At 36.7% G+C, this 24333-nt stretch overlaps 1 protein-coding gene across 1 annotated transcript; it reads right to left on the minus strand.

Moving 5' to 3' along the window:
- Window positions 1-1671: 1671 nt before the first annotated feature.
- Window positions 1672-23925, minus strand: LOC139138723 (uncharacterized). The gene is made up of 12 exons (XM_070707234.1): window positions 23763-23925; window positions 22193-22399; window positions 13404-13622; window positions 10777-11007; window positions 8552-8622; window positions 6846-6945; window positions 6059-6384; window positions 5053-5158; window positions 4190-4311; window positions 3217-3457; window positions 2293-2384; window positions 1672-1816 (listed from the first exon to the last, which is right to left on the minus strand). The coding sequence occupies exons 1-12, from the start codon at window positions 23824-23826 to the stop codon at window positions 1757-1759; spliced, it is 1839 nt and encodes a 612-aa protein (XP_070563335.1). The 5' UTR covers window positions 23827-23925; the 3' UTR covers window positions 1672-1756.
- Between the last annotated feature and the right edge of the window lie 408 nt (window positions 23926-24333).

The raw sequence follows: 24333 nt of genomic DNA on the forward strand, positions 1-24333 counted from the left end.
AATTTTGCCGCTGAAGGGCCTTGGCTGTGGCAACAGCTGCCATACTGTTCAGGAGTACCTTTTTCACATGTGTTTGATTATTTCAAAAAATTTCTTTTGATCAACAGCTTTTCCTAGCATAAGCACTCGGGTAATTATATGGAGAGTACTTCGGCTTACAGAGATTACATTTTAACCCTGTAGGCTGTAGGTTTGCTCAACACATATGACTGTATTAGAACGGTTTCGACTAGTGGCCAATGGGTGGCATGCGGGGTCAAGCATACAAATACTGTTTTTGTGCAACGGTAGCCTAACAGGTTAGTTGATGAACATCAGAGGATCAAACGAGATACATGTGGGAACACAAAGGAAGTTTAAACCAGTTTAGAACTTCTACAAGTCAAAACCTAAGGTAGAAAATACAGTGTGTGTCTTGTAAGTGAAACCAACAGAAAAACTTAATATGAGAGAGAGTACACAGACCAGTATAAAAAAATAATAAAATACTTTAATTGGTTCCTTTCAGGCCTGTGTGCTTTGTACTTGCCGACAAATCCGCCGAATACTATAGAAATAATGGGCGACACCCTAGCCATTACCGTTTATTTATGGGCAAGGGCGAGAGGAAAGCCAAAAATTAACGGGCAAGGCTTGCCGAAATATTGAAACAACCCAGACCTTGGCAAATATGAAAACTTTAAACGTTGCAGTATTCCTTCTACTCACACTAAAACGGCACATGTGTTCTCCTTATGGTGTATTCACAATATAGATATCACTTTAATCTAGATCACAATCAAAGACCTACAACATTAAACATTAAAAGTAAAATCATGACGGTAAGTTAAAGCTCAAGTGACTGTACCCTTTTTGTATTTATTCGATGTTTGAAATAACTTGTGTGGTCACACTTTGCAAAGCATTTTTTAAAAGTTGTATTTAATTTCGAACTATCTTATTGCAAAATTTGCTAAAAGAAACGGCTATATGTGCAGGCATGTTTATGTGTCGACCAAGCAATTCAATTCAATTCAATTCAATTCAATTCAATTCCATTCCATTCAATTCAATTCAGTACTTATGGCCTCCGGCCAATGTGTACAATAGTTATAGTAATCTGTTGAATACAGTCAAATGCAGTAATTACACCCAGAAAGAAACAACTACTTATCTACAAATAAATATAAGCGTTAACCCTTGAAGTATGTGCCACATATTTCGTACAAAATCACAGACTGAACATTTTAGTCGTGTACCAAACTAGGAAATCATGTCCCTAGCCCTGTCAAAAAATCTATTTAACGGAAATTGAGTAAAACCACTACGTTAAACTAAAAGGAAACGAATAAAAAACAACAACGAAAATACGAAAAGAAATTGCTCAATGACATAGGAAAATTAAAGAGCCCTAGCTGCTTTACTCTCTCTCTCTCTCTCTCTCTCTCTCTCTCTCTCTCTCTCTCTCTCTCTCTCTCTCTCTCTCTCTCTCTCTCTCTCTCTCTCTCTCTCTCTCTCTCTCTCTCCCATATCATAGTATTCAGTATTCTTAGAAGCACATATGGATACAGCATAAAAGTAAAAATCGCATTCATCTTTATGTATATATATATATATATATATATATATATATATATATATATATATATATATATATATATATATATATATATATATACATATATTAACGGGTAAAGGTGACGCGGCATCATCAGGCAAATGGCGGTTAATACCAATTGCTGTAGCTTGCAGGTCCGGCTCCATCCCATTTAGGCGTCTAAGTAGGCAGACCTTTGCACAGACACAAAATGGTATTGTTCAAGGATGTATATGATGCCTTAATGAGAGAGAACGGGATAGAATTATTGTAACCCTGATAGCTATGATATCCCCGAACTGTATTATGATTAAAACACTCACTGTAGGGACTCTATCACTGATATGAACACTATAATCCTATGCTTGTTATGATTACGTGAAGTTCAATGGATAAAGCAAATTTGTCTTTACTAGATTCCAACGCCGTCTGTATCTTCAAAGTGTATTTATGATAAAAATGAATATGAATCATGGGGTGCAGATAGCTCATGATATACCATAATGTTACTCGTTATAAAATTACAGTCATTCCTTTTGGTAATTTATAGTGAAGCGATTGCTGTAACTTTTGTCAACACGCAAGAAATAATAATTATCCCATTGACAATTTCAAAAGAACAACATAAACTAAAGTATTCAGACCTGTGAAATGATTTAGATTTTTTTTTTACTCAAGTCATATGGCCTTCAGGCACATTCGTCTATCATACGTACCATACAGCCTTCAGTGTTCCATCTTGCTGTTTGTTTATTGAAGTATTGACACATCTGTTGCCTCAAAAGCAATGAGAGTTTTACTGTTTGCCCTAAATGACGACAACATAAAAACACAGGGTGATTAAGCTAATGTATGTCAGGCAAAAATAAATGAATGATATACCCATCACAAACAGTTAACTCGGACGATGATGGCCAGTTTCAATTTATACCTTGAATCACAGTCGACTGCAGCGCTACATCAATACCACATGATAAAAACAGTATGCAGCGTTTTCTGTCGTCATTATTATTTCTCTATAACTAAGTGCTCTGCATCGAGCTTGGGTAAATAACTGAAGTGTCAATCGCAAACAGTGGAATCAAGTATACTGGAAATAGTGCAAGTCTACCAACAATATGGACCTGTAAAACTTTTTTATATTAGAAATCTTTTATCGCAAACAATCGACCGGTTTTCTATGTCTGTCAATGTCAACGTAGACATGTATGACGTAATATACGGTATTTTCAATCGGGTTCGAACTTACAACGTATGGCACTAAGTCACCTAGCGGAGAAGCCACAGACAAAACCCCTCGGCCAAATCCCCAATCTCAATAAAGATTAAATAATCGAGCTTGTAGTTGTCACAATTTTTCTGACTGCGACCCCTCCACAGGCTGTAGAGTTCGTGAAGCACTCACGCTCCTACACTCACTATCAAACATTGCACACAAACTTTATCGAAGCAATGAATACATGGCTTAAACTGGGCGAAAAACAGCCTCGGGAACAGTTCTGTCCACCAGTCAAGCTATCAACCCAGGGTAGAAATACGGTGTTTCCGATCGGGTTCGAACTCACAACGTACTAGATATGTTAGGTTTGCTCAAAAGTGAAAGTTCAGTTTGTTAAAGATATATTTTTATCGCCATTTACTGTGTGGAATAGTGACGTTCAAGTAACATTTTCCCCTTGTCAGAGACTCTTGGTTTGGAATGATGAAACTGACTTCTCTCTTGGAAAACCGGATATCCCTGGAGAAGTCGTGACTACGGATATCGTCAGCTTGACGCAGGACGTCTTCATTGAAGAACTGTACATGTACGGTGGCATTTAACCGAATGACTTCAGAGCTTCTAATTACAACGATGCTCATCGCGTCAGTCTGCTTCGAAATCTGCACACGCAAAAAGGTCATTACTTATGTCGTACAGAAGAGATGTCTTTTAAATGTACTACAAACAATGAATTTTCTTTTTCTTTTCATTTGCACAACAGGACAAGGCAAATATTTCAACATTGCAAAGTCACCATAAGCTAAAGTTTGACTTTATTCTTCACTTTTGCAGAGAAACTCTTGTAATTTTCTACATTTTCAAAACAAAGCTTTATCAAGTTACTTTTATCGAAGAATAGAAAGGTGACGTTTAGAAGCAGCTGCATGCAACCTCTGAACTCCATTAAATATGTCAGTTAAATGATAATACAATGAATTTCCTTGCCTACAAATTATCAATATAGTTGGTCTTCTTTGTCCATTACTATTTCTAGGGTGTCCATTGACAATATAGTGTTTGTAAAACTAGATTTTCAGTACTAAATACATGCCTCAATACACAATACTATGAATATGTGGATTGATAAGTCACTGTTGAACATTTCAACTCCGAGTCAGTAGAAATGTTTCCCCTGTAAAAATGACGGGGCGTGCTAACTGTTGATGCGTTACAATTGCTTTCGATAATCTAACAGGACAAACAAAGGTACAAGTGATTAATATCTATGCTTTCGCTATCTTTCTCAGTGTACTAAATAATTGGCAAGGAATATAATTTCTCACTGTTAGAGCTAGATTAATTAGAACCTTGGATCGAAAAAATACGTTTTAATAACTCCTTTATCGACGTACCTGAAAAGTCCATCCGAAATATGTTTCGTCATCTCCTTCGGCATAAACACCTGATGTATAATTGCCTGAGTCCGATCTATTAAGACCATACAAAATGCCTATATCCTCCTCTGCGTCGGGAACTGAAATTCATGTACAGAAAGTCGTTAGTTGCGCATATACCGATTTTTCTCTTACATGAAACACGTATTTCTCCTGAATAATGTTTGCACTTTGAATGACTTATTTTTATATCGGCTTTAACTGGGACATACATACAGTAAGGCTATTTCTGGTATCTGGTCGCACAAAACACTAAGGACGCTCATTTGCATTTTGAACGCTTAAGAAAAGCCTGCGAGACAAATTACTCGGTATCAAAAATTACAAAATGAAATGACACTATCAGCGCCGCAGTATTGAAATGTTGGCATGCGACTCACATTTCTCTAATTTTCTATTGACGACCTAGTATGCTGTTTTATAGCATACTGGGTCTATAACTTTGTACTGACATTATATATTATATAATGCTGCGTAATAAAATCCAAATGTCGTTCTTGGCTCAATGTTTTCACATTGATCTCGATAATATTATAACATTTGTGATATTTAACCAGTCGGTGTATGACGTACTGAATAATTTCACTAGATGGAAAGGGAAAGTATCATTCTCTTAAAAAGAATACATACATCAGTGAGAAAGTATCAACATCAAACCATCATTGTCGTACAGAAATAAATTAATTACTTTGTAAGCAATTGCATAATCACATCACTGCTTATCGCCACAATAGGGTACAAAGTGTGCAGTAATGGTCTTAAATTCTATACCGTTACACACAGAATCATGTCGAGTGAAGCAAAAGGTAAGGTATAATTACTATCAATTGTGGAACCATTCTTGTCAGTAAAGGACAAACTTAGCACATCTGTCAAACCACTTTTGTCCTCCATTGTAGGCAACGATGTCCTTCTCAAGCAAATTGCCTGTCAATCAACGTTTGAAAATGTAAAACAATATATGGTAGCATCATGATAATGAAGCCGAATACTTTTAGACAAGGAAAAACTATTATATATATCATTTGAATTAAAGGTAAGTATGTTTAACTGATGCTTATGAGTTTTCATTTAATCAGGAATACCGTGGATATCAATCTTATTGGAATGAAAAACGTTTGAATTAGCAAAGATGTATTTATTATCGAATTTCACAATTGCTTGCTTCAGAAAAATGCAGACTTCTCAAACTTTGTTTCATGTAGTGGATATTATGAGAATTTAAACTCCGAAACTTTAAACTCCGAAAAGAAACAAACTTAAAGAGAAACTAAAATGGATTTTAACATTTACACAGACTTAAATAGAATACTTCGCACGGTGATGGCGATCAAGTATTTTTATTTAATTCTTTGTCACAAAATCTCGATGTCGATTCTCGATTTTTGCCTTTTGACGTTTTATCGCCGTTCATTCCCCATGTGTAAGAACCTGCGATATCCGGTTGTAATGTATATTTTGTGTTGAAACAGATGCAATGTCGGAGGTCACTATCCTAAATATCGATTATGCCAAAGTAAAGCGAGAACTTGAAATGTTAATTGAGTTATCCTAATTAATTTCATAAAGATATCAAAATAACCATACAGGGGACATTTTGCTGGAAACAATATGAGTTTTACCCTTATGTGGAGACAAAAGTGATTATTCGCATTGAATGCTTTTTAAAACATTTCAATTATTGATTTTCCAACAGTACTTCTGTTTAACACCGTGCCAAAATTCAATATACGATATACTTTTTTGGAGTATATGTATGTTTAGCTTCATTAATCGAATCATTGTCATTGTCAAAAGGAATCAAGGAGAAATAGATTGTACGCTTACAACAAGGTTGATGGCCACACCAGTAGTCAAACGTAGCTTCGTATGCGGGGGAATCTGGAAACCATTGCGAACTCCAAGTGATACGAACTTGTCGCAAATTTCCTCCGGGGCGTCTTTTTCCAAATGTACAATTACAGATGGAGTTTCAAAGATGATGGGGCCATTGCCGGGTAGGGCGCTATCGAGAACAAACTTTGAACAGTTGTCAACTGTATCGATGGCAACACTGATTAGATGATTTATATACTCTTCCAACTTGATTGTGGCATTGATATCGTCATAGGATCTCAAAAGAGTGAGAAGCGTGTCCAGTAGTTCCAGAATTGCTGTAAATATGCATAAAAATTCGATCAATTATCATTATTGAAAGCTGAACCCAGGTCAATACGGAACAGCCAAATGTTCGTTTTTGCCTCACGATAGTACTTCCCATAAATATTAGATTTACAGAACTCCATGGAGATAATAACCCTCGACACTTCTTTCTCAAATCCCACGTCTTCCCAATAGCAAGTGTATATTTTCTCAAACTTTGTGCACCATACGTTGCCTTTTTTGTCTGAATGTAACCTTATCTCTGTCTATTTCAGTTTCTCTGTTCTCTTGTACGATGTTTTCACCTTCGCTTTGTTTCTATATTTCTGTGTGTTAATAAGCTTATGTTTCAGGGTCCAGACACACTGTCTCAGTCTGTGACTAATGAGCCTTTCTGTGTCTCTTTACAAGTCTGAGAGTCTCTCTTACCGTTCCTCTCACCCATCCTTCCTTTCTGGTTTTTCAAACTTACCATTAGCTATATCCACGGTCTTTTCTATCTTCAGTGTCCCTGGGTAAATTATGGGCAGTGAAAAAGCAACGTCTGATAGCCTTTCCATGAGTCTTAGGGTCTGAGTTAAAATGAGAAAACGTTTTCTTTTGGCATACTTTTGTGTCATGATGCAAACATTATCTTTAAACTGCTTATAATGCTTTTTCTGTGCCTGGATAGGTATATTTCAATGGTGAACGAAACTGTTTCCAAGATTTTTTGTGTTGCAACTTGTTGGATTTATCAGTATTCCATTCTCCCTCACTGAGAGCAGCATATAAGGGAATCAATTGTGTGTTTTCGGATTATTACAGTTTTTAGTTTACAGTAGAATCGGACACCACAATTTCGATCTTTGGCTACATCTTTAAATAGGCACTTTGCGGTTTTGAAAAAATGGAACATGAAAAATACTTTAAATGAATGTAGGAATAACGGCAAATTTGCGCCGTCAGCAGAAAACAGGATATATTCACCAAACATGTGTAAAATTCAGTCATTTTTGAAGAATGTGTTCACCAAAACGTATCCATATTCTAAAATGAACGGGAAAGTATGTTTACAAGGGCGAGTAGGGGTCGTACTTGTGAAATTTGAGTTCTTTATTTTCACCAGTACATCATATTTTCAAGAAAAGACGCATTTTCTACCAACAGTTTTCCTCTAATTTTAGCATAAATACTCTACAGCAGTACGCGAGTATCTCGCGTTAATCTCCTGATACCGTATTATAGATTGGGCCATGTTCCTGCGCATATTAGGCCTACACCAATGTGTTTTTAAGTGACGACAGCATGCAATTTGTGGTAAAATTAGCTTTGACTATGTGACAAGATACGTGTTTTCAATTGAAAGTTCATATAGACCGAAAACGAAGACTAAAACAGTCGTATTTCACAAGTGATATAATTACTTGTGTCCGTAATATATCGCGCAACGTGCATGCTCATAAAGCAGTATCTGGTGGAAACACTTAAAGAGGCTATGTATCGAAAATACATAGAACAGGACCAATCTCAGGAATAAGCCATTGACCAGGTATGCTATGCCTGTCAAACATGAATTTAGATAGTATAAATTCCCTTCGAGCTTCTTGCCATTTCAAAAGCAAAAAGGCAGAATTACTGGCTCTTCCTCGGACTCTCTAAGTTTTAGCCTGTTTAAGTTTCCAATACTTAGTGATTATTCAGAACACCTTCAGTTTATCTCAAACATTTTTGGTTCGCATGATTAATTAAATTCAATATAGGGCTAATCCGTAATACTCCGTTTACTTGAAAGTAATGGTCCTTCTCGGTGATCATACGAATTTTGGGCTATTCTGCAAAGGAATTCAACAAACACCGTCGATTGGAACAAATTTGGGATAACTGGATCTTCATATTCTTCAAATTTCTCAAAAGTGTTAGGTCCCCTGTAGCTGAATGTGGCAATATCACAAATTACTCAAAAAACAAGTGTGTAACTTTAAAAGAAAAGCAGATGAGAGTACATCTGCAGATTAAATTGGCATTACTTCACCATCCAATTATCCCAAATTAGTCCCTATCGTATTAATTAGACCTTGCCAGCTAAGAATTTATACAGCCGAGACTTAGGGAACTCGATGAGTTGGTTAATGTACAGGAAAATCAAGCATGTGTTTGAACTTATTTTGAATTAATGAACAACATTTGTCTCATTACCTCAGCCGTCGATTCTCCATTCATCTTCCCTATATTTGATAGGTTTGCAAGGATTCCATCCAATAAAGATTCTATTCAATGCAAAATGCAGATATTTTATCATATCATGGAGATAACTTTGTTATACGCTAAAAGTTGCTCGATCAAGTTATCGTAGTGCCAAGGCTTTTGCTTGGGCAAAAAATGAAGTGGTTCTGATAGCGTTTCAAACAGTGGGTAGAGAGGTCGGAATTTATTTTTCCACTTTTTATTCCTTAATTTTTCAGTTATATGTAACGGCTAAAATTTCCTTCATCTTCTTCTTTTCCTTCGGATTCAATAGTGTTGTTATGCACACGGTAGGACAGATGAAATAATAATTTACTCATGTTAGTTTGATTGCATATATGTAATTATATTACCATGCCCTGTTCGTTGCATTTTAATTGGTCGACCTGAACCATGTGACCGACCACAAATATGCAACAATGATTCGTTTATGTGCCCGTGAATATGAATAATATCGTAAACATAGTAACTTTTCAGCCAAAACGAAAATCGTAATTTGTACAAATGATCAAACACAAAATAAAACACACATGATCAAACACAAAATAAAATGGAATACTTGTGGGCCAAGTTTAGACACTTTTTTTGAAAAAATCTCCGGATTTGCAAAATTTTTACAGCGCGCGCACTACTCACTGACAAATTCTGGGGCCCCATTGTTGTTCGCGTGGGAATTTTCGTAAATTTTGACGGTTTTCTTGGGTTCGTTGATAATATAATGGAAATGACAGACTCCGCCCTGACCATTAACATTTGTTTATGGGCGTGGGCTCGAGGAAAGCCAAAATTAACGGGCTGGGCAAGCCTCGCCCGTTAATTTTTGGCTTTTCTCTCGCCCTTGCCCATAAATAAACGTTAATGGTCAGCCCGTCGCCCGTTATTTCTATTATAACAATTATCATGAATCATGTGAGATTTGCTCTCTTTAAGTAGAGTATTCGTCAGAACATTAACGACCGTACAAGCCCCTGCCCTACTATTAGCGTGATTTGAAAATGCTGAAAATCTGTATACTGTAACTGGGCGGAATATTGAAAATTTACTAGTTTGATGATTTTTCCTTTTACACAGTGGTTTTTCAGGTAGTTTCCTTCACAACTTTATCAAGCGTCTGTCATTCTTAAACTTTTCGCAATCACTCACAACTAAAGCGAATATATTTAGGTTGCCGTAGCGGTTCTTTGTAGCCTCCCATACATGCAACGTCCAACACAAACTGCTTTGACTGGCAAAAGAACGATTTGGATGGGGTTCTTTTGAAGTTTGTTCGAAAGTCCGCTGGTGATAAACGGCACCGCCAAAGATTTTTCGTACTAGTACCCTAAGGAAGGGTCATTTTATATATTTGCCAATTTTATAACGAATACATATTTCCATTATTTTGCTAACAGTATTAAAAGGAACTTTTCGAAATAATCCTATAAAAATTGTAATAGCTGTCCCACAGTTAATATATTGCAGCTCCTAAGTTTGATACTTATGTGCAATTACTATAAATGGCACAGAACACACTGATATTGCGTGTTTATACCTCTCTCTCTCTCTCTCTCTCTCTCTCTCTCTCTCTCTCTCTCTCTCTCTCTCTCTCTCTCTCTCTCTCTCTCTCTCTCTCTCTCTCTCTTCAGAGAGACAGAGACAGAGAGACAGAGACAGAGAGAGAGAGACAGAGAGAGACAGAGAGACACAGACAGAGACACAGACAGAGACACAGACAGAGAGACATAGAGACTGAAAGAGATACGGACAGAGAGACAGACAGACAGACAGACAGACAGACAGACAGACAGAGACAGTGATATTAGTAAATCACATGGGTGCAAAATATTTTTTGAATTTAATCAAAAAATGCCTATTTCCCCCATAAGAAATTAGCTAAATCTGTGTATTCTACACATGCTTGACAATTCTTGTACGTACTCAACTTAGTATAATGTGGTTATAAAAATATATTGCATTTTGTTCAACAAATGTTATATTAGAATTTCACCCAAAAATTATTTGTCACCATTGCTTAACAGTACGTGTGAAGCAGATCTAATTCTAGTTTTATCAAATCGTTTTGAAACATGACACCATGCCACCAGAGAGACAGATAAACATGCGCACACACACTCACATAGACAGACACTGAAATTTGTGGTACAGCTCAAAGTGGTCATATGAGTTTCCAAGTATACCTCGCAATGTGACAGTAAACCGGCACGACACTGAATTGTTCCAGGTGTCAACGGCCGTATACGTCACAACTGTGTTTCCCAGGACAAATTCACTTCCGCGATCATGACTTCCAGAAACGGTCAGACTGCTCGAAAAGTTGGAGACAAGTGGAACACTCCAAGTCATATTTTCGGTCTTTTTGTCTGGTAGTGCATAAGCTTTGATGTCCTCCGGACAGGAAATGACTGGGTCTGTGAAATGAATTGCTGCTTTAGTCGTCTGTGCACTTCTTTCAGTAGACCGGATCATAGAAATAAGTATGTATTTCACATGTATCTATTTATTCGTCACATTTAAAGTTCCATTGTCTCTACAACATTGTTGTTGATGTCATTTTTTATCTAATGAAACAATAATACAATTCTCGACTTACATAAGTACATAAACTTACCACAACGAAAAAGATAAGGTTTGTAACCATGCTTTACATGCTCACAAATCAGAGATGGGACGGGGAGCTAGAAATAGCTTATGTGAAGCTAATGTAAACCTGGCTCCCGAAAGAACAATAACTTAGTCTTGAATGCAAATGAAAAAAGTATACAGGCCAAAACTAACACATAGAAATCAAGATTTATTGATGATGTAAAAAATTGAGGGCATGCTTGAACTGCTTTCGATATGAAATGTTTCTAATGGGAAGCCTATTGCATATTTCAGCGCCGTGATAACTGAAAAAGTATTGACCAAGGCGAAGGTTGCATTTGGTAACTGATCTAGTGGTATATTTGTGAGTAGGAAAGGAAAAATAGTCTATGACGCTATGGGTTAGATTACTTGACAAAAGATCATGAATGAAAATCCCAATCTGATTTTCAAACTGATTGTATATGTTCAAAATATTTAATTCCTTGAAGATCTGTTCACTGGGAGTTGTAGGTGACTTAAAGGTAACAATTCTAACTATCTTTTCCAAAAGTTTGTAGATAGTGAGTAAAGTGGCATAGTATGTAATTCTCTATATCTCCAGACAGTATGAAATATGAGGAAGAATAAAACACTATAGAGCATAATAAGGATGTGTTTTGAAACTAAGTGTCTAAGTTTTGCTGATAAACCAATATTAGGACTGATTTTGCTATAGAATTTATGAATTGATGTACGGAACAATTGTTGTGACCTTCTGGACAATAAATCCTCCGCAAAAAATGAACTCAAATCCGAACTTTCTGAAATCCTAGGTATAGGTGAATGCTGTTAACAATTTGTATTTACAAGGGAATCACATGACAACAAATTTAAAAAACCTCTCGAAACTTATTTTACTTCCCTTGTACAAACGTTGTGGCGTTTCCGGTTGAAATTTACGTGATCAAATATTGTTTTATCAATTTTACAAACTACGACTGCGATTATTCTTTAGGCTGTAGATTGTTTTCTTGAAGGCAAAATTTTCCAGCTGGTAATTGATCCATGGTTTTGCATATTTAAGAGTATGTAACAAAAAAACTAGGGCAGACAAAAAAAATCTGAGATACACTTGGTGCTAATTTGGACCGGAAACACCGTTGGGTTTGCAGGAGGGAAAGGAAAAACCGATTTTTAGAAGTTGTTCAAATTGATTGTCACGGGATCAAGGTCAAGGAATCCAAATCACAGCATTTGTCAGTATTTAGGCATTTAGAAAATATATAATAAATGGGGTCACGAGCTAAGTAATTTGTAGAGAATCCGTCGCTAAACCAATACTTGTACCGTATTCTCAAAACGAGTGAGAGTAACTTCGATTTGTAAACAACGTGCGAGTCACAAGACTATGCACTGTGTGGAGATAATCTGATATTGATCCACAGGAAAACAATACGACAGCATCGTAACTTCCTATTATACCGGATGCATTCAATGTTTAGATATTTGTTTTAGAATATAGTTACATAGCAAAAAATCAACAATCGGCATTAATCCTGACTTTGTTGAACCAATTAGTGCACTGCATAGTGCCCAACCATTGTTTTCTGTCCATATATACTTAATTTGGTTAAATTTCTTGGATAATTTTCTCACATGCGTTTAAATTTTCAAAAGAAGTCGTTTGACCAACAGCTTTCCCAAACTTTCCTAGCCCGAGCAGGTATGTAATTATATGGAGGGAACATGTACTTCGACGTACAGCGGCGGGTTTGTTTAAAGGCATGGTTCAGGCGTCAGATTGTCTTGCCAGGAAATTGACTTACTAGATTACAATTTCAATGGAAAACAAAAAGCCTATGACACCTTCAAAGTCCTCTTATAGACTAGGAAAAAATCCCTGGGATCGAACCCCCTACTTTTAAGAAATATGACGGTATTAGAGGTGTGGCCAAGTCGATGGCGTGCCATGTCATGTTTACAATTACTATTTTGGTGATGTAGGTGAAACCAACAGATAAACTTAGACAAGAGAGACAGACTGGTACAAAGTCTAGCGCCCTCCTGTGGCCACTGTGAATTTGAAGTCAAAGCGAGGCCACTAGGGAAAACCCTCCAGCTCCTGCCCAGGGTTTTCCCCAGTGGCCTCGCTTTGACTTCAAATTCACAGTGGCCACAGGAGGGCGCTAGACCTATGAAAAGGGTAAAGGTCCCTTTCGACCCTATCCTTTGTACTTACCGACGAACTCTCCAAATACTTCCATTTCGCACGTACACAACATCCTTCCGCTTCCTTTTTTCATAGTCTTGGTCAGTGTTGCGTATCTTCCGATGATTGGCTCAGTACAGTCAAATGAAAGCCGAATGTATTGTTTCGAATTACTTGCTTTAACGCATATTGTATTTTCAGTTCTATTGTTAGAGGCCCCTATTGTTATTTCAAATGAGTTTAAGGCGCCTGGAAAAATATAATAAGGCTTGAATTACTTATGGTCGCACATTAGATGTAGGACACACACCATTTAGACGCTTATAATAAACAATTGCTTAAATTTACATATTAAAGATAATTACTTAAATTTACATATTTAAAGGTGAAATGAAAAGAAAAAATTAGCCAAAACGTTACCCTGTTCCACGTATTAAGTATGTACAAGAAGATTAGAGACAAAAAATGCAAAGAAAACGTCTAAAAACCATCTTTTCGTTTCGCCCAAAACTCGATCTGCAAGACTGACCAAGAATCAGTTTTGTTATGGATTTCTCAATTCGCCATCAGGGGGCGTCTAGTTACGTCAAATGAGTCAAACAGAATGTCGCTCAGTGACAGCGAAAACGGTGCAGACTATTCAAACCTCAAAGACTTAGAGCCAGAGTACAACGGTATTATGGCCTAAAATTCTCAATATTTCATTCTTTTCTATTGATTCAATAATATGAAAGACCAGCTTTAAAAATAAAAAGCGCACATCTCTGTAAATGACTCCGTACACATGCGAGACGTACGATCAGAATACCATTCACTATGGCGTCGACGCTACGACGCCCGTAGGCGAGCGCGTTGAAGCAATCGAGGTACTCTAGGTAATGCTGGAAAATCTTTACTACCAGCGACGCCGGCTGAGGATCGACATGGCCGAAGTATTCCAATCTCGTTTCCGGCCACGGAGGCTAAGGAGTACTGCGTTCGCGGATGCAGGAACCTCTTGACTGCCTGAACTAGGACATCAATGTCATCCGCGGGATACTTCGCCGGCCATGGCCTGATACTGAAGCATTACAGATCCGATCACCAGATGATCAAAAACCAAACGGCCCTCTTCAGGGCCACCACATCCTCCAAAAAGAGATCATCCGTTTAATAATATTAAGATCCTACATCTTAACTCTGACGTGACACTCCCAGAAAACTGTACTTGTTCACGCGTCCTACACACACATATGCACGCGTTCTCACAAATTGGGGTATCCATGTCACATATTTTGCTACAGTGCTCTAAACCGCAGCATGCAGCGCAATGACACTGAAGTGCCGGCTATGCCAAACGAGTCTAATTTTGCAGGATTATGGGGCTCTCAATTTATTAAAAGTTTCCATCTCTTTGTGTTTGAAAACATAATGGTCTAAACTACTGTAAATATGAAAAATACAATTATTATTTCTGTCACAGGAGGGATTGTGTTTCCGTACAATCCACTTGACTGTAAACAAACAACTCGCAGTTGATGATCATCACAAGCTCCCTTTTGCCAAGTGTGATTGACTCCGATGTGAATAGCTCATGTGTAATCAAACTAAGATTTCATTAATTTACTTTTGATGTATTTTCTCATCGCAATAGTAATAAATAGATAATAAATAAATAAATAAATAAATAAATAAATAAATAATAAAGAAACGGTACAGAAATGGCGCAAATATGCTGTGACTCAAGAGTACAAGAGTACAATATACCGTTGTTACGTTGTTGGAAAATCATCAATGAATCAAAAGCAAACTATACTCAAACGTTCCTGAAAGATTAACCTGTGCTTACAAGAGAAATTCAACTCATTCGCTGTCGAGCAAGAGGCTTTTTCAACAATAGAAATGAGTTAGTTTCCACCTGCAAACACAAAAACAACAGCTATAAACAAGGTTTTCGCTACCGATAATATTCAACATTCCTTTAGAATTCGGACAAGTGTCAAGGTTTCAAACAAAAATTAAAAACCATTCGATGTGCGTTCCCAGCTCCGCTGACCGGACAAAACAAATTTGTCTGGGGAACGTAAAACAGTATGTATTTACCTATGTATGTATGTATGTATGCATGCATGCATGCATGCATGCATGCATGTATGTATGTATGTATGTATGTATGTATGTATGTATGTATGTATGTATGTATGTATGTATGTATGTATGTATGTATGTATGTATGTATGTATGTATGTATGTATGTATGTATGTATGTATGTATGTATGTATGTATGTATGTATGTGTTAATTAAGTTTATCATATTTAGGAATTATGAAAATTTACGAACATAATTGCCGATTCAACGTAACAGGACGAATCGAGAAGGCCTTAATTTGCTTTTGCACATGTTTTGTTCAATCTATCTGATATCGGTTGATTATTAATAGTACGCGAAACGTGGTTTCACTAGTTTTGTATTAGAGCACCTCATGAGGGAAATCGCCGTACAGCGTTTCTCGGCCGCCCACTCTGTACAGGGTATGGATACTCGTTTTACAACACAAGTTCCATGTCTATAATCTCTGTGGCAGAATTGACTGCAGAAGTCGCGTATCAGCCGATTGACAGGGTTTAACAGATCAGCTCAGGATGTACGAACGTCTCCTCTTTCTTCCCATACATGGAGGCAGGTCTACCAGTTATTCGGATATATTATGTGTTTTAGCTTGACCCAATCTGTCCCCCAAGATTAACATTTTATTGAGATGGTAAAACTATTAACTCAGACGGTCAATTTCAGGATCATCACTCCTGCACACGGCGACAATGATGAGACAGTGCAGTTTAATTTAAAAATTTACCCATGCCTGTATTATATATATATATATATATATATATATATATATATATATATATATATATATATATATATATATATATATATATGTATATATATATATATGGGAGAGGTCAAAGGTCAGGAACAAGTGAACATGTAGCGCCAGGACGGTCCAAATCTTGTCTTCTTTCTCTGCGACACCCAAAGATAATTCCCTGTCCGATGGCTATCTGAAACGTTTATCTTGTGTTAGAGACCAATTCTGTGCAACTATGGGTATCTGCATCGACCAATATAGGCAGAAAATAGGACTTTTTGGTGGCGGGAGGCACAGCGGCACACAAGGAAAGGGCGCCAAAATATATGCAAACGAAGGTACAAAGGTATGTGACAGCTTCAAGCTGAGCCTTGCCATATGCATATGTACATTCACACTGCTTGCTATCGGCAACATCGAAACCAATCCAGGTCCCAGAGCTGCTCGTGCAAAATCTCCAGCCGCGGACGCTGCGATTACAAGAGAAGATGTCGATAACATTTTAGACAAACTGGACAAAATATCAAATGACTCTAAAGAAATCAAGGCAAAGTTTTCGCTACTGGAAACGCGAATGAACAACATAGAAGATGTGTTGCAGAGCTTGGAAGAAAAAGGTAATGAAAATTCTAGCAGAATCAACAAACTTGAACGCTCGATAGAGAACATTGAACTACAAAACGTAAGAGAAGAGTTACAAAGTACACGAAGGGAGCTACAGCAACAGCGTAAAGAAAATGACGACCTGAGTAACAGAACACGACGCTGCAATCTAGTCTTTCATGGTGTAGAACAAGAACAACAAAATGAAGACTGGGAGACTTCCGAATCCAAAATCAAAGACATTGTCAAAAATCAACTGAATATCAAAGATAACATTAGTTTTGAACGAGTGCATCGCATCAGCAATGGGCCATTAGTGCGTGGTTTCCGACCCATCATCGCAATGTTTAGTTTCTTTAAAGACAAACAACTAGTTCTCGGCAAAGCAGCAAAATTGAAAGGGACAAATGTGTCCATTGATGAAGACTTCGCACCGCGTACACGAGCTGTCCGGAGAAAGTTGTTTGCGTTTAGACGGGAAATACTGGAGGAAGACAAAACGGCATCAGCAAGAGTTAATTACGACAAACTGATCGTGACATCTCCAGCTAAAGGTCGCCAAGTCTACGTCTACGATGAAGCGGCTGCAAAAATCACCGAACTAAAGCAGAGAAATTATCAACCGCCACAAGCCCACCAGTCGCGTCCATAGGAAACCGGCCGAGGCCCTTCACCGACAGCTTCAGAATTCGTCAACTCTTCACCAATTTTCAAAGATTGCAGTCACGGCAAGTCAATTTTTCACCTCATTTGGAATGTGAGAGGACTTAAATATAAATGGCGAGACGATAACTTTATTTCGTATATTAAGATGTATGACATTATTAGTCTAACTGAAACATGGGCTACAGAAATTGGTTTATTCTCATTACATGGGTATAATTGCTATGAATCAATTCGTCAACCTTCGAAACGTAGAGGAAGACCGAGTGGTGGTGTAATTTGTTTTGTGAGACAAAATTATGTAAAAGTTCAACAGCTCAAGAGTGTCTCAGATTTAAATGATGTTGTATGGTTAAAAATTGATCAGGGTCACAATGCTATCATATTTGGCACAATTTATGTTACACCACAGGGTTCTTCACATTACGCTAATGATGATATTTTTATACACATTGAAAACGATATGGTGTTTTTCAGAAATCAGTTTAAAAATTGTCAATTTCTTTTAGCTGGTGATTTCAACGCCAGAACAGGTGGTCTTGATGATCGAATTATTTTTGATACAATCGATCACTTACCTATTGAAGCGCATACGTATGCAAATGAAGGTGTGACAACAAATAGAAACAGTTGTGATAAAGAATGTAATGCTTATGGCAAGCATTTGATTGACTTATGTAAATCCGCTTCATTATGCATAGTAAATGGCAGAACTGAAGGTGATAAAACAGGTGAATACACATATATGTCAGAGAATGGTCAAAGTATTGTGGACTATGCTGTAACATCCACGTCACTGCTTTCAAGTATTTCAAAGTTTACAGTTGGCAATAGAGTGGATTCTGACCATTTTCCTTTATGCGTTACATTTACTTCGAATTTTATAGCCAAGGTTGATAATTATACTGTTCCAGAAAATTCCATATCTGGAACTAAGTTTACAAAATATAGTTTTGATGCCAAAAAGTTTGCAGAAGCATTTCCTACGACGGAAATGCAGTCCATTGTGACAGCATTGCTAGAAAATGTCGACCAGGAGGACTCAGCTGACAATGCCATTGATAAATTTAACCAGCTGTTTCATAAAGTCTCAAGACCAATTTGTAACAGTAACAAGATATCTCATAACTTTACAGGCTGGTTTGATAAAGAGTGTTATACAGGGAGAAGTAAGGTATATGCACAGTTGAATTTGTACAGAAGAATGCATAGCATTGACTTATAAGAAAGTAAGACGGGATTATAAAAAGCTGTTGAATCAGAAAAGAGAATTGTATAACTCCAAGAAAATTACTAACTTACAGCTTCTCTTACAGTCAAACGACCCTTCAAAATTTTGGTCCTTTTTTAAGAATTATTGCACAGCTCCTCCTACATCAATATCAAACTATGATTGGTTTGAATATTTCAAGTCGCTTTTCAATCCAGATGATGATGCTGAGGTTGGTGAATTTAGTGAGCTATGGGCTGAAATGGAAAGCTTTGTACATGATATTAGTGATGGGATTAATACTGAAGCATACAATCGCAGGGTACAATTGATGATGTACTTGAGCAGCCAATAAGTGAAGAAGAAATAAGACAAAGCATAAGTCACTTGCAAAATAATAAATCACCTGGCATAGACGGAATTCCTGCAGAATTTTTAAAGAGTGCATTAATGAAGTTACACCCCTCTTATGTAAACTTTTCAACAAGATTTTCACAAGTGGTACATTTCCAGAGTCATGGTGTACAGGCATTATTTATCCGATTTTCAAAAAAGGTGACAAATCAAATGCTAGTAATTATAGGGGTATTACATTATTACCTATAATAAGTAAAATTTATACACGTGTACTTTATAATAGACTTCAATTTTGGAAGATAATGTCAATATACTTAGAGAAGAACAAGCTGGCTTTAGAAAGGGATATAGCACAATTGACAACATTTTCATTTTGCACACCCTCATTCAAAAATACATTGGCGTTCGAGGGGGTAGGTTTTATTGTGCATTTATAGATTTTGAGAAGGCTTTCGACCGTGTCAATAGGACGATTCTATTTTATAAATTGGGTAAAGCAGGACTGTGTGGAAGAATGTTTAACTCACTCATGGCAATTTACAATCAAGTTAAAGCATGTGTTCTTGGTAATGAGGGTTTAACAGAAGTTTTTGATTGCCCATATGGCGTTCGACAAGGATGTATTCTGTCACCATTCTTGTTTTCTTTCTTTATTAATGATATTTATGATGAGTTTAAAAACGACCCATGGTAGGTGGTTGCTCACTTGGTATGGTCGAACTTTTCTATATTTTATTTGCTGATGATTTAGTACTGTTGGCAGAGAGTGCAATTAAATTGCAAAGACTTCTCAACCAAATGGAAGTTTACTGTAGAAAATACAAACTTACTGTTAATCTTAGTAAAACCAATATCATTGTATTCAGAAATGGTGGCCCCCTAAGAAACTATGAGCGTTGTTTTACCAGGGAAACGTGTACGAGTCGTTTCATATTTTAAATATTTGGGTGTAGTATTTTCTTGTAGTGGTTTGTGGTGTAAAGCCCGGAAGTTTTGCATCCCAAGCATCAAAAGCACTTTTCTCATTGAATTCAAAATTGTACTTTATCAGTAATGAAGCTATTCATATTTGCCTGAAAATATTTGACACAAAAATACTGCCCATCTTGAATTATGGGTGTGAAGTGTGGGGCTATGTAGAAGGTTACGACATTGAAAAGGTTCATAATAAATTCTGTAAACAAATATTAAAACAAAAGAAACATGTTTCAAATGCAGCAGCAAGAGCAGAACTTGGAAGGTTTACTTTACGAGCAATGAGACTTTATAGAATTGTTAAGTATTGGCTGAAACTTTTAAGACTTGGGCATGAGCGGTACATTTATCATGCTTATCAAATACAACATGGTATGGCAGAAAGTGGTAAAAATTGCTGGGCACTAAAATTAAAAAACATTCTGTTCTCATACGGTTTTGCTGAAAGCTGGTATAATCAAGGTGTTGTAAATGAAAGAATGTTTTTATCACTGTTCAGACAACGCTGTATTGACATTGACCTACAACACTGGCATGAACAAGTCCACAACTATAATAGATTAGCCACGTATGTTCTTTTCAAAAGTTCACCTTCATTTGAAAACTATTTGAATGTCAAGATGAAACCCATTTTAAAGTCACATTCACCTCTTTTCGTATCTCCTCACATCCATTAAATATTGAACATGGCAGACACGTAAAAATACCAAGAGATCAACGTGTTTGTAACTGTGATAATTTTTCTGTAGAAGATGAATTTCACTTTTTGCTGGTTTGCCCGATTTACTCTGATCTGAGAAATGTATACTTACCTTTCTATTATTACAATTTTCCTAGTTTTGATAAATTTATTCAATTAATGCAGATTGATGACCATTCCATCATTCGAAATCTTTGTAAATTTGTATTTCATGCATTTAAAAGAAGAAACGACCGTTTAATGCAGTTGTAATATTTTTTTTATCTGTAACTCCTGTACATTTGATCTAAATGTATATGCTTGTTACCATTATGACACAAAGGGCCGGTGGCCTAAGGTGTGAATAAAAATAATTATTATAATAATATATATATATATATATATATATATATATATATATATATATATATATATATATATATATATATATATATATATATACACACACAACTGAGTTAATCAGGATAATCTAAAATATTACATTTCCACTACAAATTTGTTTCGTATAGGCTGCAGAGCCGCCTACACTCATCGGGTGGCTGTGATCGACTGAAACTTTAGGCGGGAAACGATTTCTTTTGTTTTGTTTTTACCTGTTTGTTGCAAAAGGTTGAATAATTAGTGACTGCACAAATTTCTCTTGTGCAGTCACTAATTATTCAACCTTTTGCAACAAACAGGTAAAAGCAAAACAAAAGAAATCGTTTCCCGCCTAAAGTTTCAGTCGATCACAGCCACCCGATGAGTGTAGGCGGCTCTGCAGCCTATACGAAACAAATTTGTAGTGGAAATGTAATATTTAGATTATGCTGATCAACTCAGTTGTGTATTTAGCTTCTACTCTAGTATTGAGCACTCTACTCCAGCTGATCTTGAACTAAACAAGTATATATATATATATATATATATATATATATATATATATATATATATATATATATATATATATTCATTCATTCATTCATTCATTCATTCATTCATTCAAATACTAATGCATTACCACAGCAAATCCAACAACTACTTTCATTTGGTCAGAAGTGCAAGCAAGAAGAAGGCAAAGTGATAGATTTGAGACAAAGGACACGAAGTCAATGAAGTTGTAAAGCAGTAAAAAAAATAATCAAGGGCCATCTAACATCATATTTTACAGCGCAGAGTCCGTAGCAAGAATATAATGTTTATAGATCAAAGGGTATGTTAATATTGACAACAACTCTGAGTACCGAGCAATCACGACGTTCTAATTATTTGTTGATTTGTAAAGAGCATGGCTTTAACTAGTGAAAAAAAGAAAACAAGTTGCCAAATCTTGATATCAATGCGTGCAATGCACGCCTTTTCTTCAGCCATTGGAGGTGAGACACGGTCGGTCTGCTGTTGTTTAATTGTGACAAGCTCGTCTAAGCTATTGATAGGCTGACTTTTGTTAATCGTGCTAATGCTTAACAAATGTCTACTTACGTCCACGGTTACAGGCATTTAGCTCGTTATCTAAGATAATACTGGACACTCTGTAATAGCCTCCCAAGTCGATAACAAATGTTGGCTCGTGCATTTCCTGGGTAGTTTCAGCGCAAGTGTGTCGAACACCATCAGTCAAATATGGATAGGTTCTTGCATTTCCCATGATCTCCATCCCATCAACGCTTTTGTTCAGGGCAACATTTTCTGAAAGAATGGACGTCATTATATTCCCATGTGTGTTTAGTTTACAGTTGTGAATAGCTAATTTGTGCTGAAAACGTTAGACATTTGATGATGAAGTCTTGCCCTTGCGTTTTCTGAAGTCGCTCCTCACACCGTCACCATGTCAATGATCACGCTACTTATCTTTCCGGTAATGAATCATGTAAAAAGTTAAAATTCCTGTCTCTTTCCAAACCCGTACTAGAATAATAATTTATAAAAGTACAATTACAACTTTGTAAAATCGAATAGTGCGAATAGTACAATCAGCTAGTGTAAGTAATAATGCAAACTTTATCCACCCTTGTTGATGGAAGAGTCATAATAAAATGAACAAACGTACTTTCCAAACAGTACCCTTATCAACCTTGAAATGACTACGAGATAGCTGCAGCGTTGTACTTGACCTAAACATTGGCTGTTTAGGTATAATTAATCGTCTGATTCCTTTATAAGTATGTTAATATATCCGGTGATGTCTCACAAGATGATGGGACGAAATATCTGTTCAATGAGACCGGCTTATTCACTTTGATCCAATTGAATTTGGCGTCCCTCATAATTTTGAACACGAAATACCTATGCGATAGAAAAAGTATTTCTATCAGTGTAAGTGACAATAAAATTACATATCCCATTGCTATTTGTAGTTTAGCATTCAAGTATTCATCAATGAGGTATCCACCGCCATTGAGTCGGAATTGTCCATGGTGTTCACTGAAAATGGACGTGGCGTGTTGGTTCCTCGTAAAATCGTAGGACCTTATATAAATAATATTTTCTGATATACAAAAACTATAAGGAGATCACAAATTCAGAAATAATCCACAACACAAAACAGCAAGTGTGTAGAGAAAATGTGGTCGACACTAAAATACAATGAAAGTCATTACCAGGCAACTCGAATTCCGTCTATTGGACACCGTACCACGTAAAGTCAAAATGAAACCTCTCTCTCTTTCAAAATAAATGGAATTTTTCAAGGCCATGAAACAAAACTACAATTCACATAAGACGTGTGCCCAGCATCAGGTCTCCCATCAAAGGAAATTGAAAATGTACACCAGGGAGTTAAACAAGCAAACGGGAGCTCACGTCCAAAGATAGCTTGCAACAAAGAGCATAAAAAGACACAAACAAACAAAAAAGTTTAAAAGCAGTAAGAGATTAAAAATGATGTATCTTTCCTATAAAAAATGTTTTCCAAAATATCTTAATTGATGTCAGACTACGTAACCAAGCAATCGCTTGAAATTGATCGCACTTTTGACATGATCAAGTCTTTCATACAGTTTGTGTATACCATTTGTATCCTGTACATATAGTATCTTCATTATCTACTCACCTAATGCCGCAGTCTTCTGTACCCTATTAAGGAAACAGAGGAGTAACAAGGTGTCTACATTCATGTTGCTGTATGACGGGCCTTTTCTTAAATGACAGTCAAAATGGTACCCCTGACAGTGCGAAGCCTGACCACAGCAGATGTTATCGGCTAGCGCAACGCAGCGATTGTTTTCTGTTGACATTAGTTTTTATGACTTTCATTTTCCTTATATATATTCATATAAGTAATCACCTTGTTGACGACAGAAAGGGTTGATTTAGGGGTCATTTCTGGATAATTACCCTGAGATGGTTGAAGTACTAGTTATTCCAGTATGATTAGAACTCGAAAGTCCATTGTTATCATTCCAGAGGACAAATAGTAGAGCAGTACAAAGGGCTTCACATATAATACATTGCTCAGTATAATCAACCCTGAGAGAATTAAAACGCTTTCCCTGACAATGTGAAATCTAACTGAAGACATCTTTAAGCAGGTCGACAGCAATTGTACTCCCGATGAGTACATCGCATGTTCATGTATTATTGACCTTGTTGGTGACAAAAGTTGTCGAATGAGAAATCGTTTC

Source organism: Ptychodera flava, chromosome 8 (assembly GCF_041260155.1).
Source record: "Ptychodera flava strain L36383 chromosome 8, AS_Pfla_20210202, whole genome shotgun sequence".
Classification (NCBI taxonomy): domain Eukaryota; kingdom Metazoa; phylum Hemichordata; class Enteropneusta; family Ptychoderidae; genus Ptychodera; species Ptychodera flava.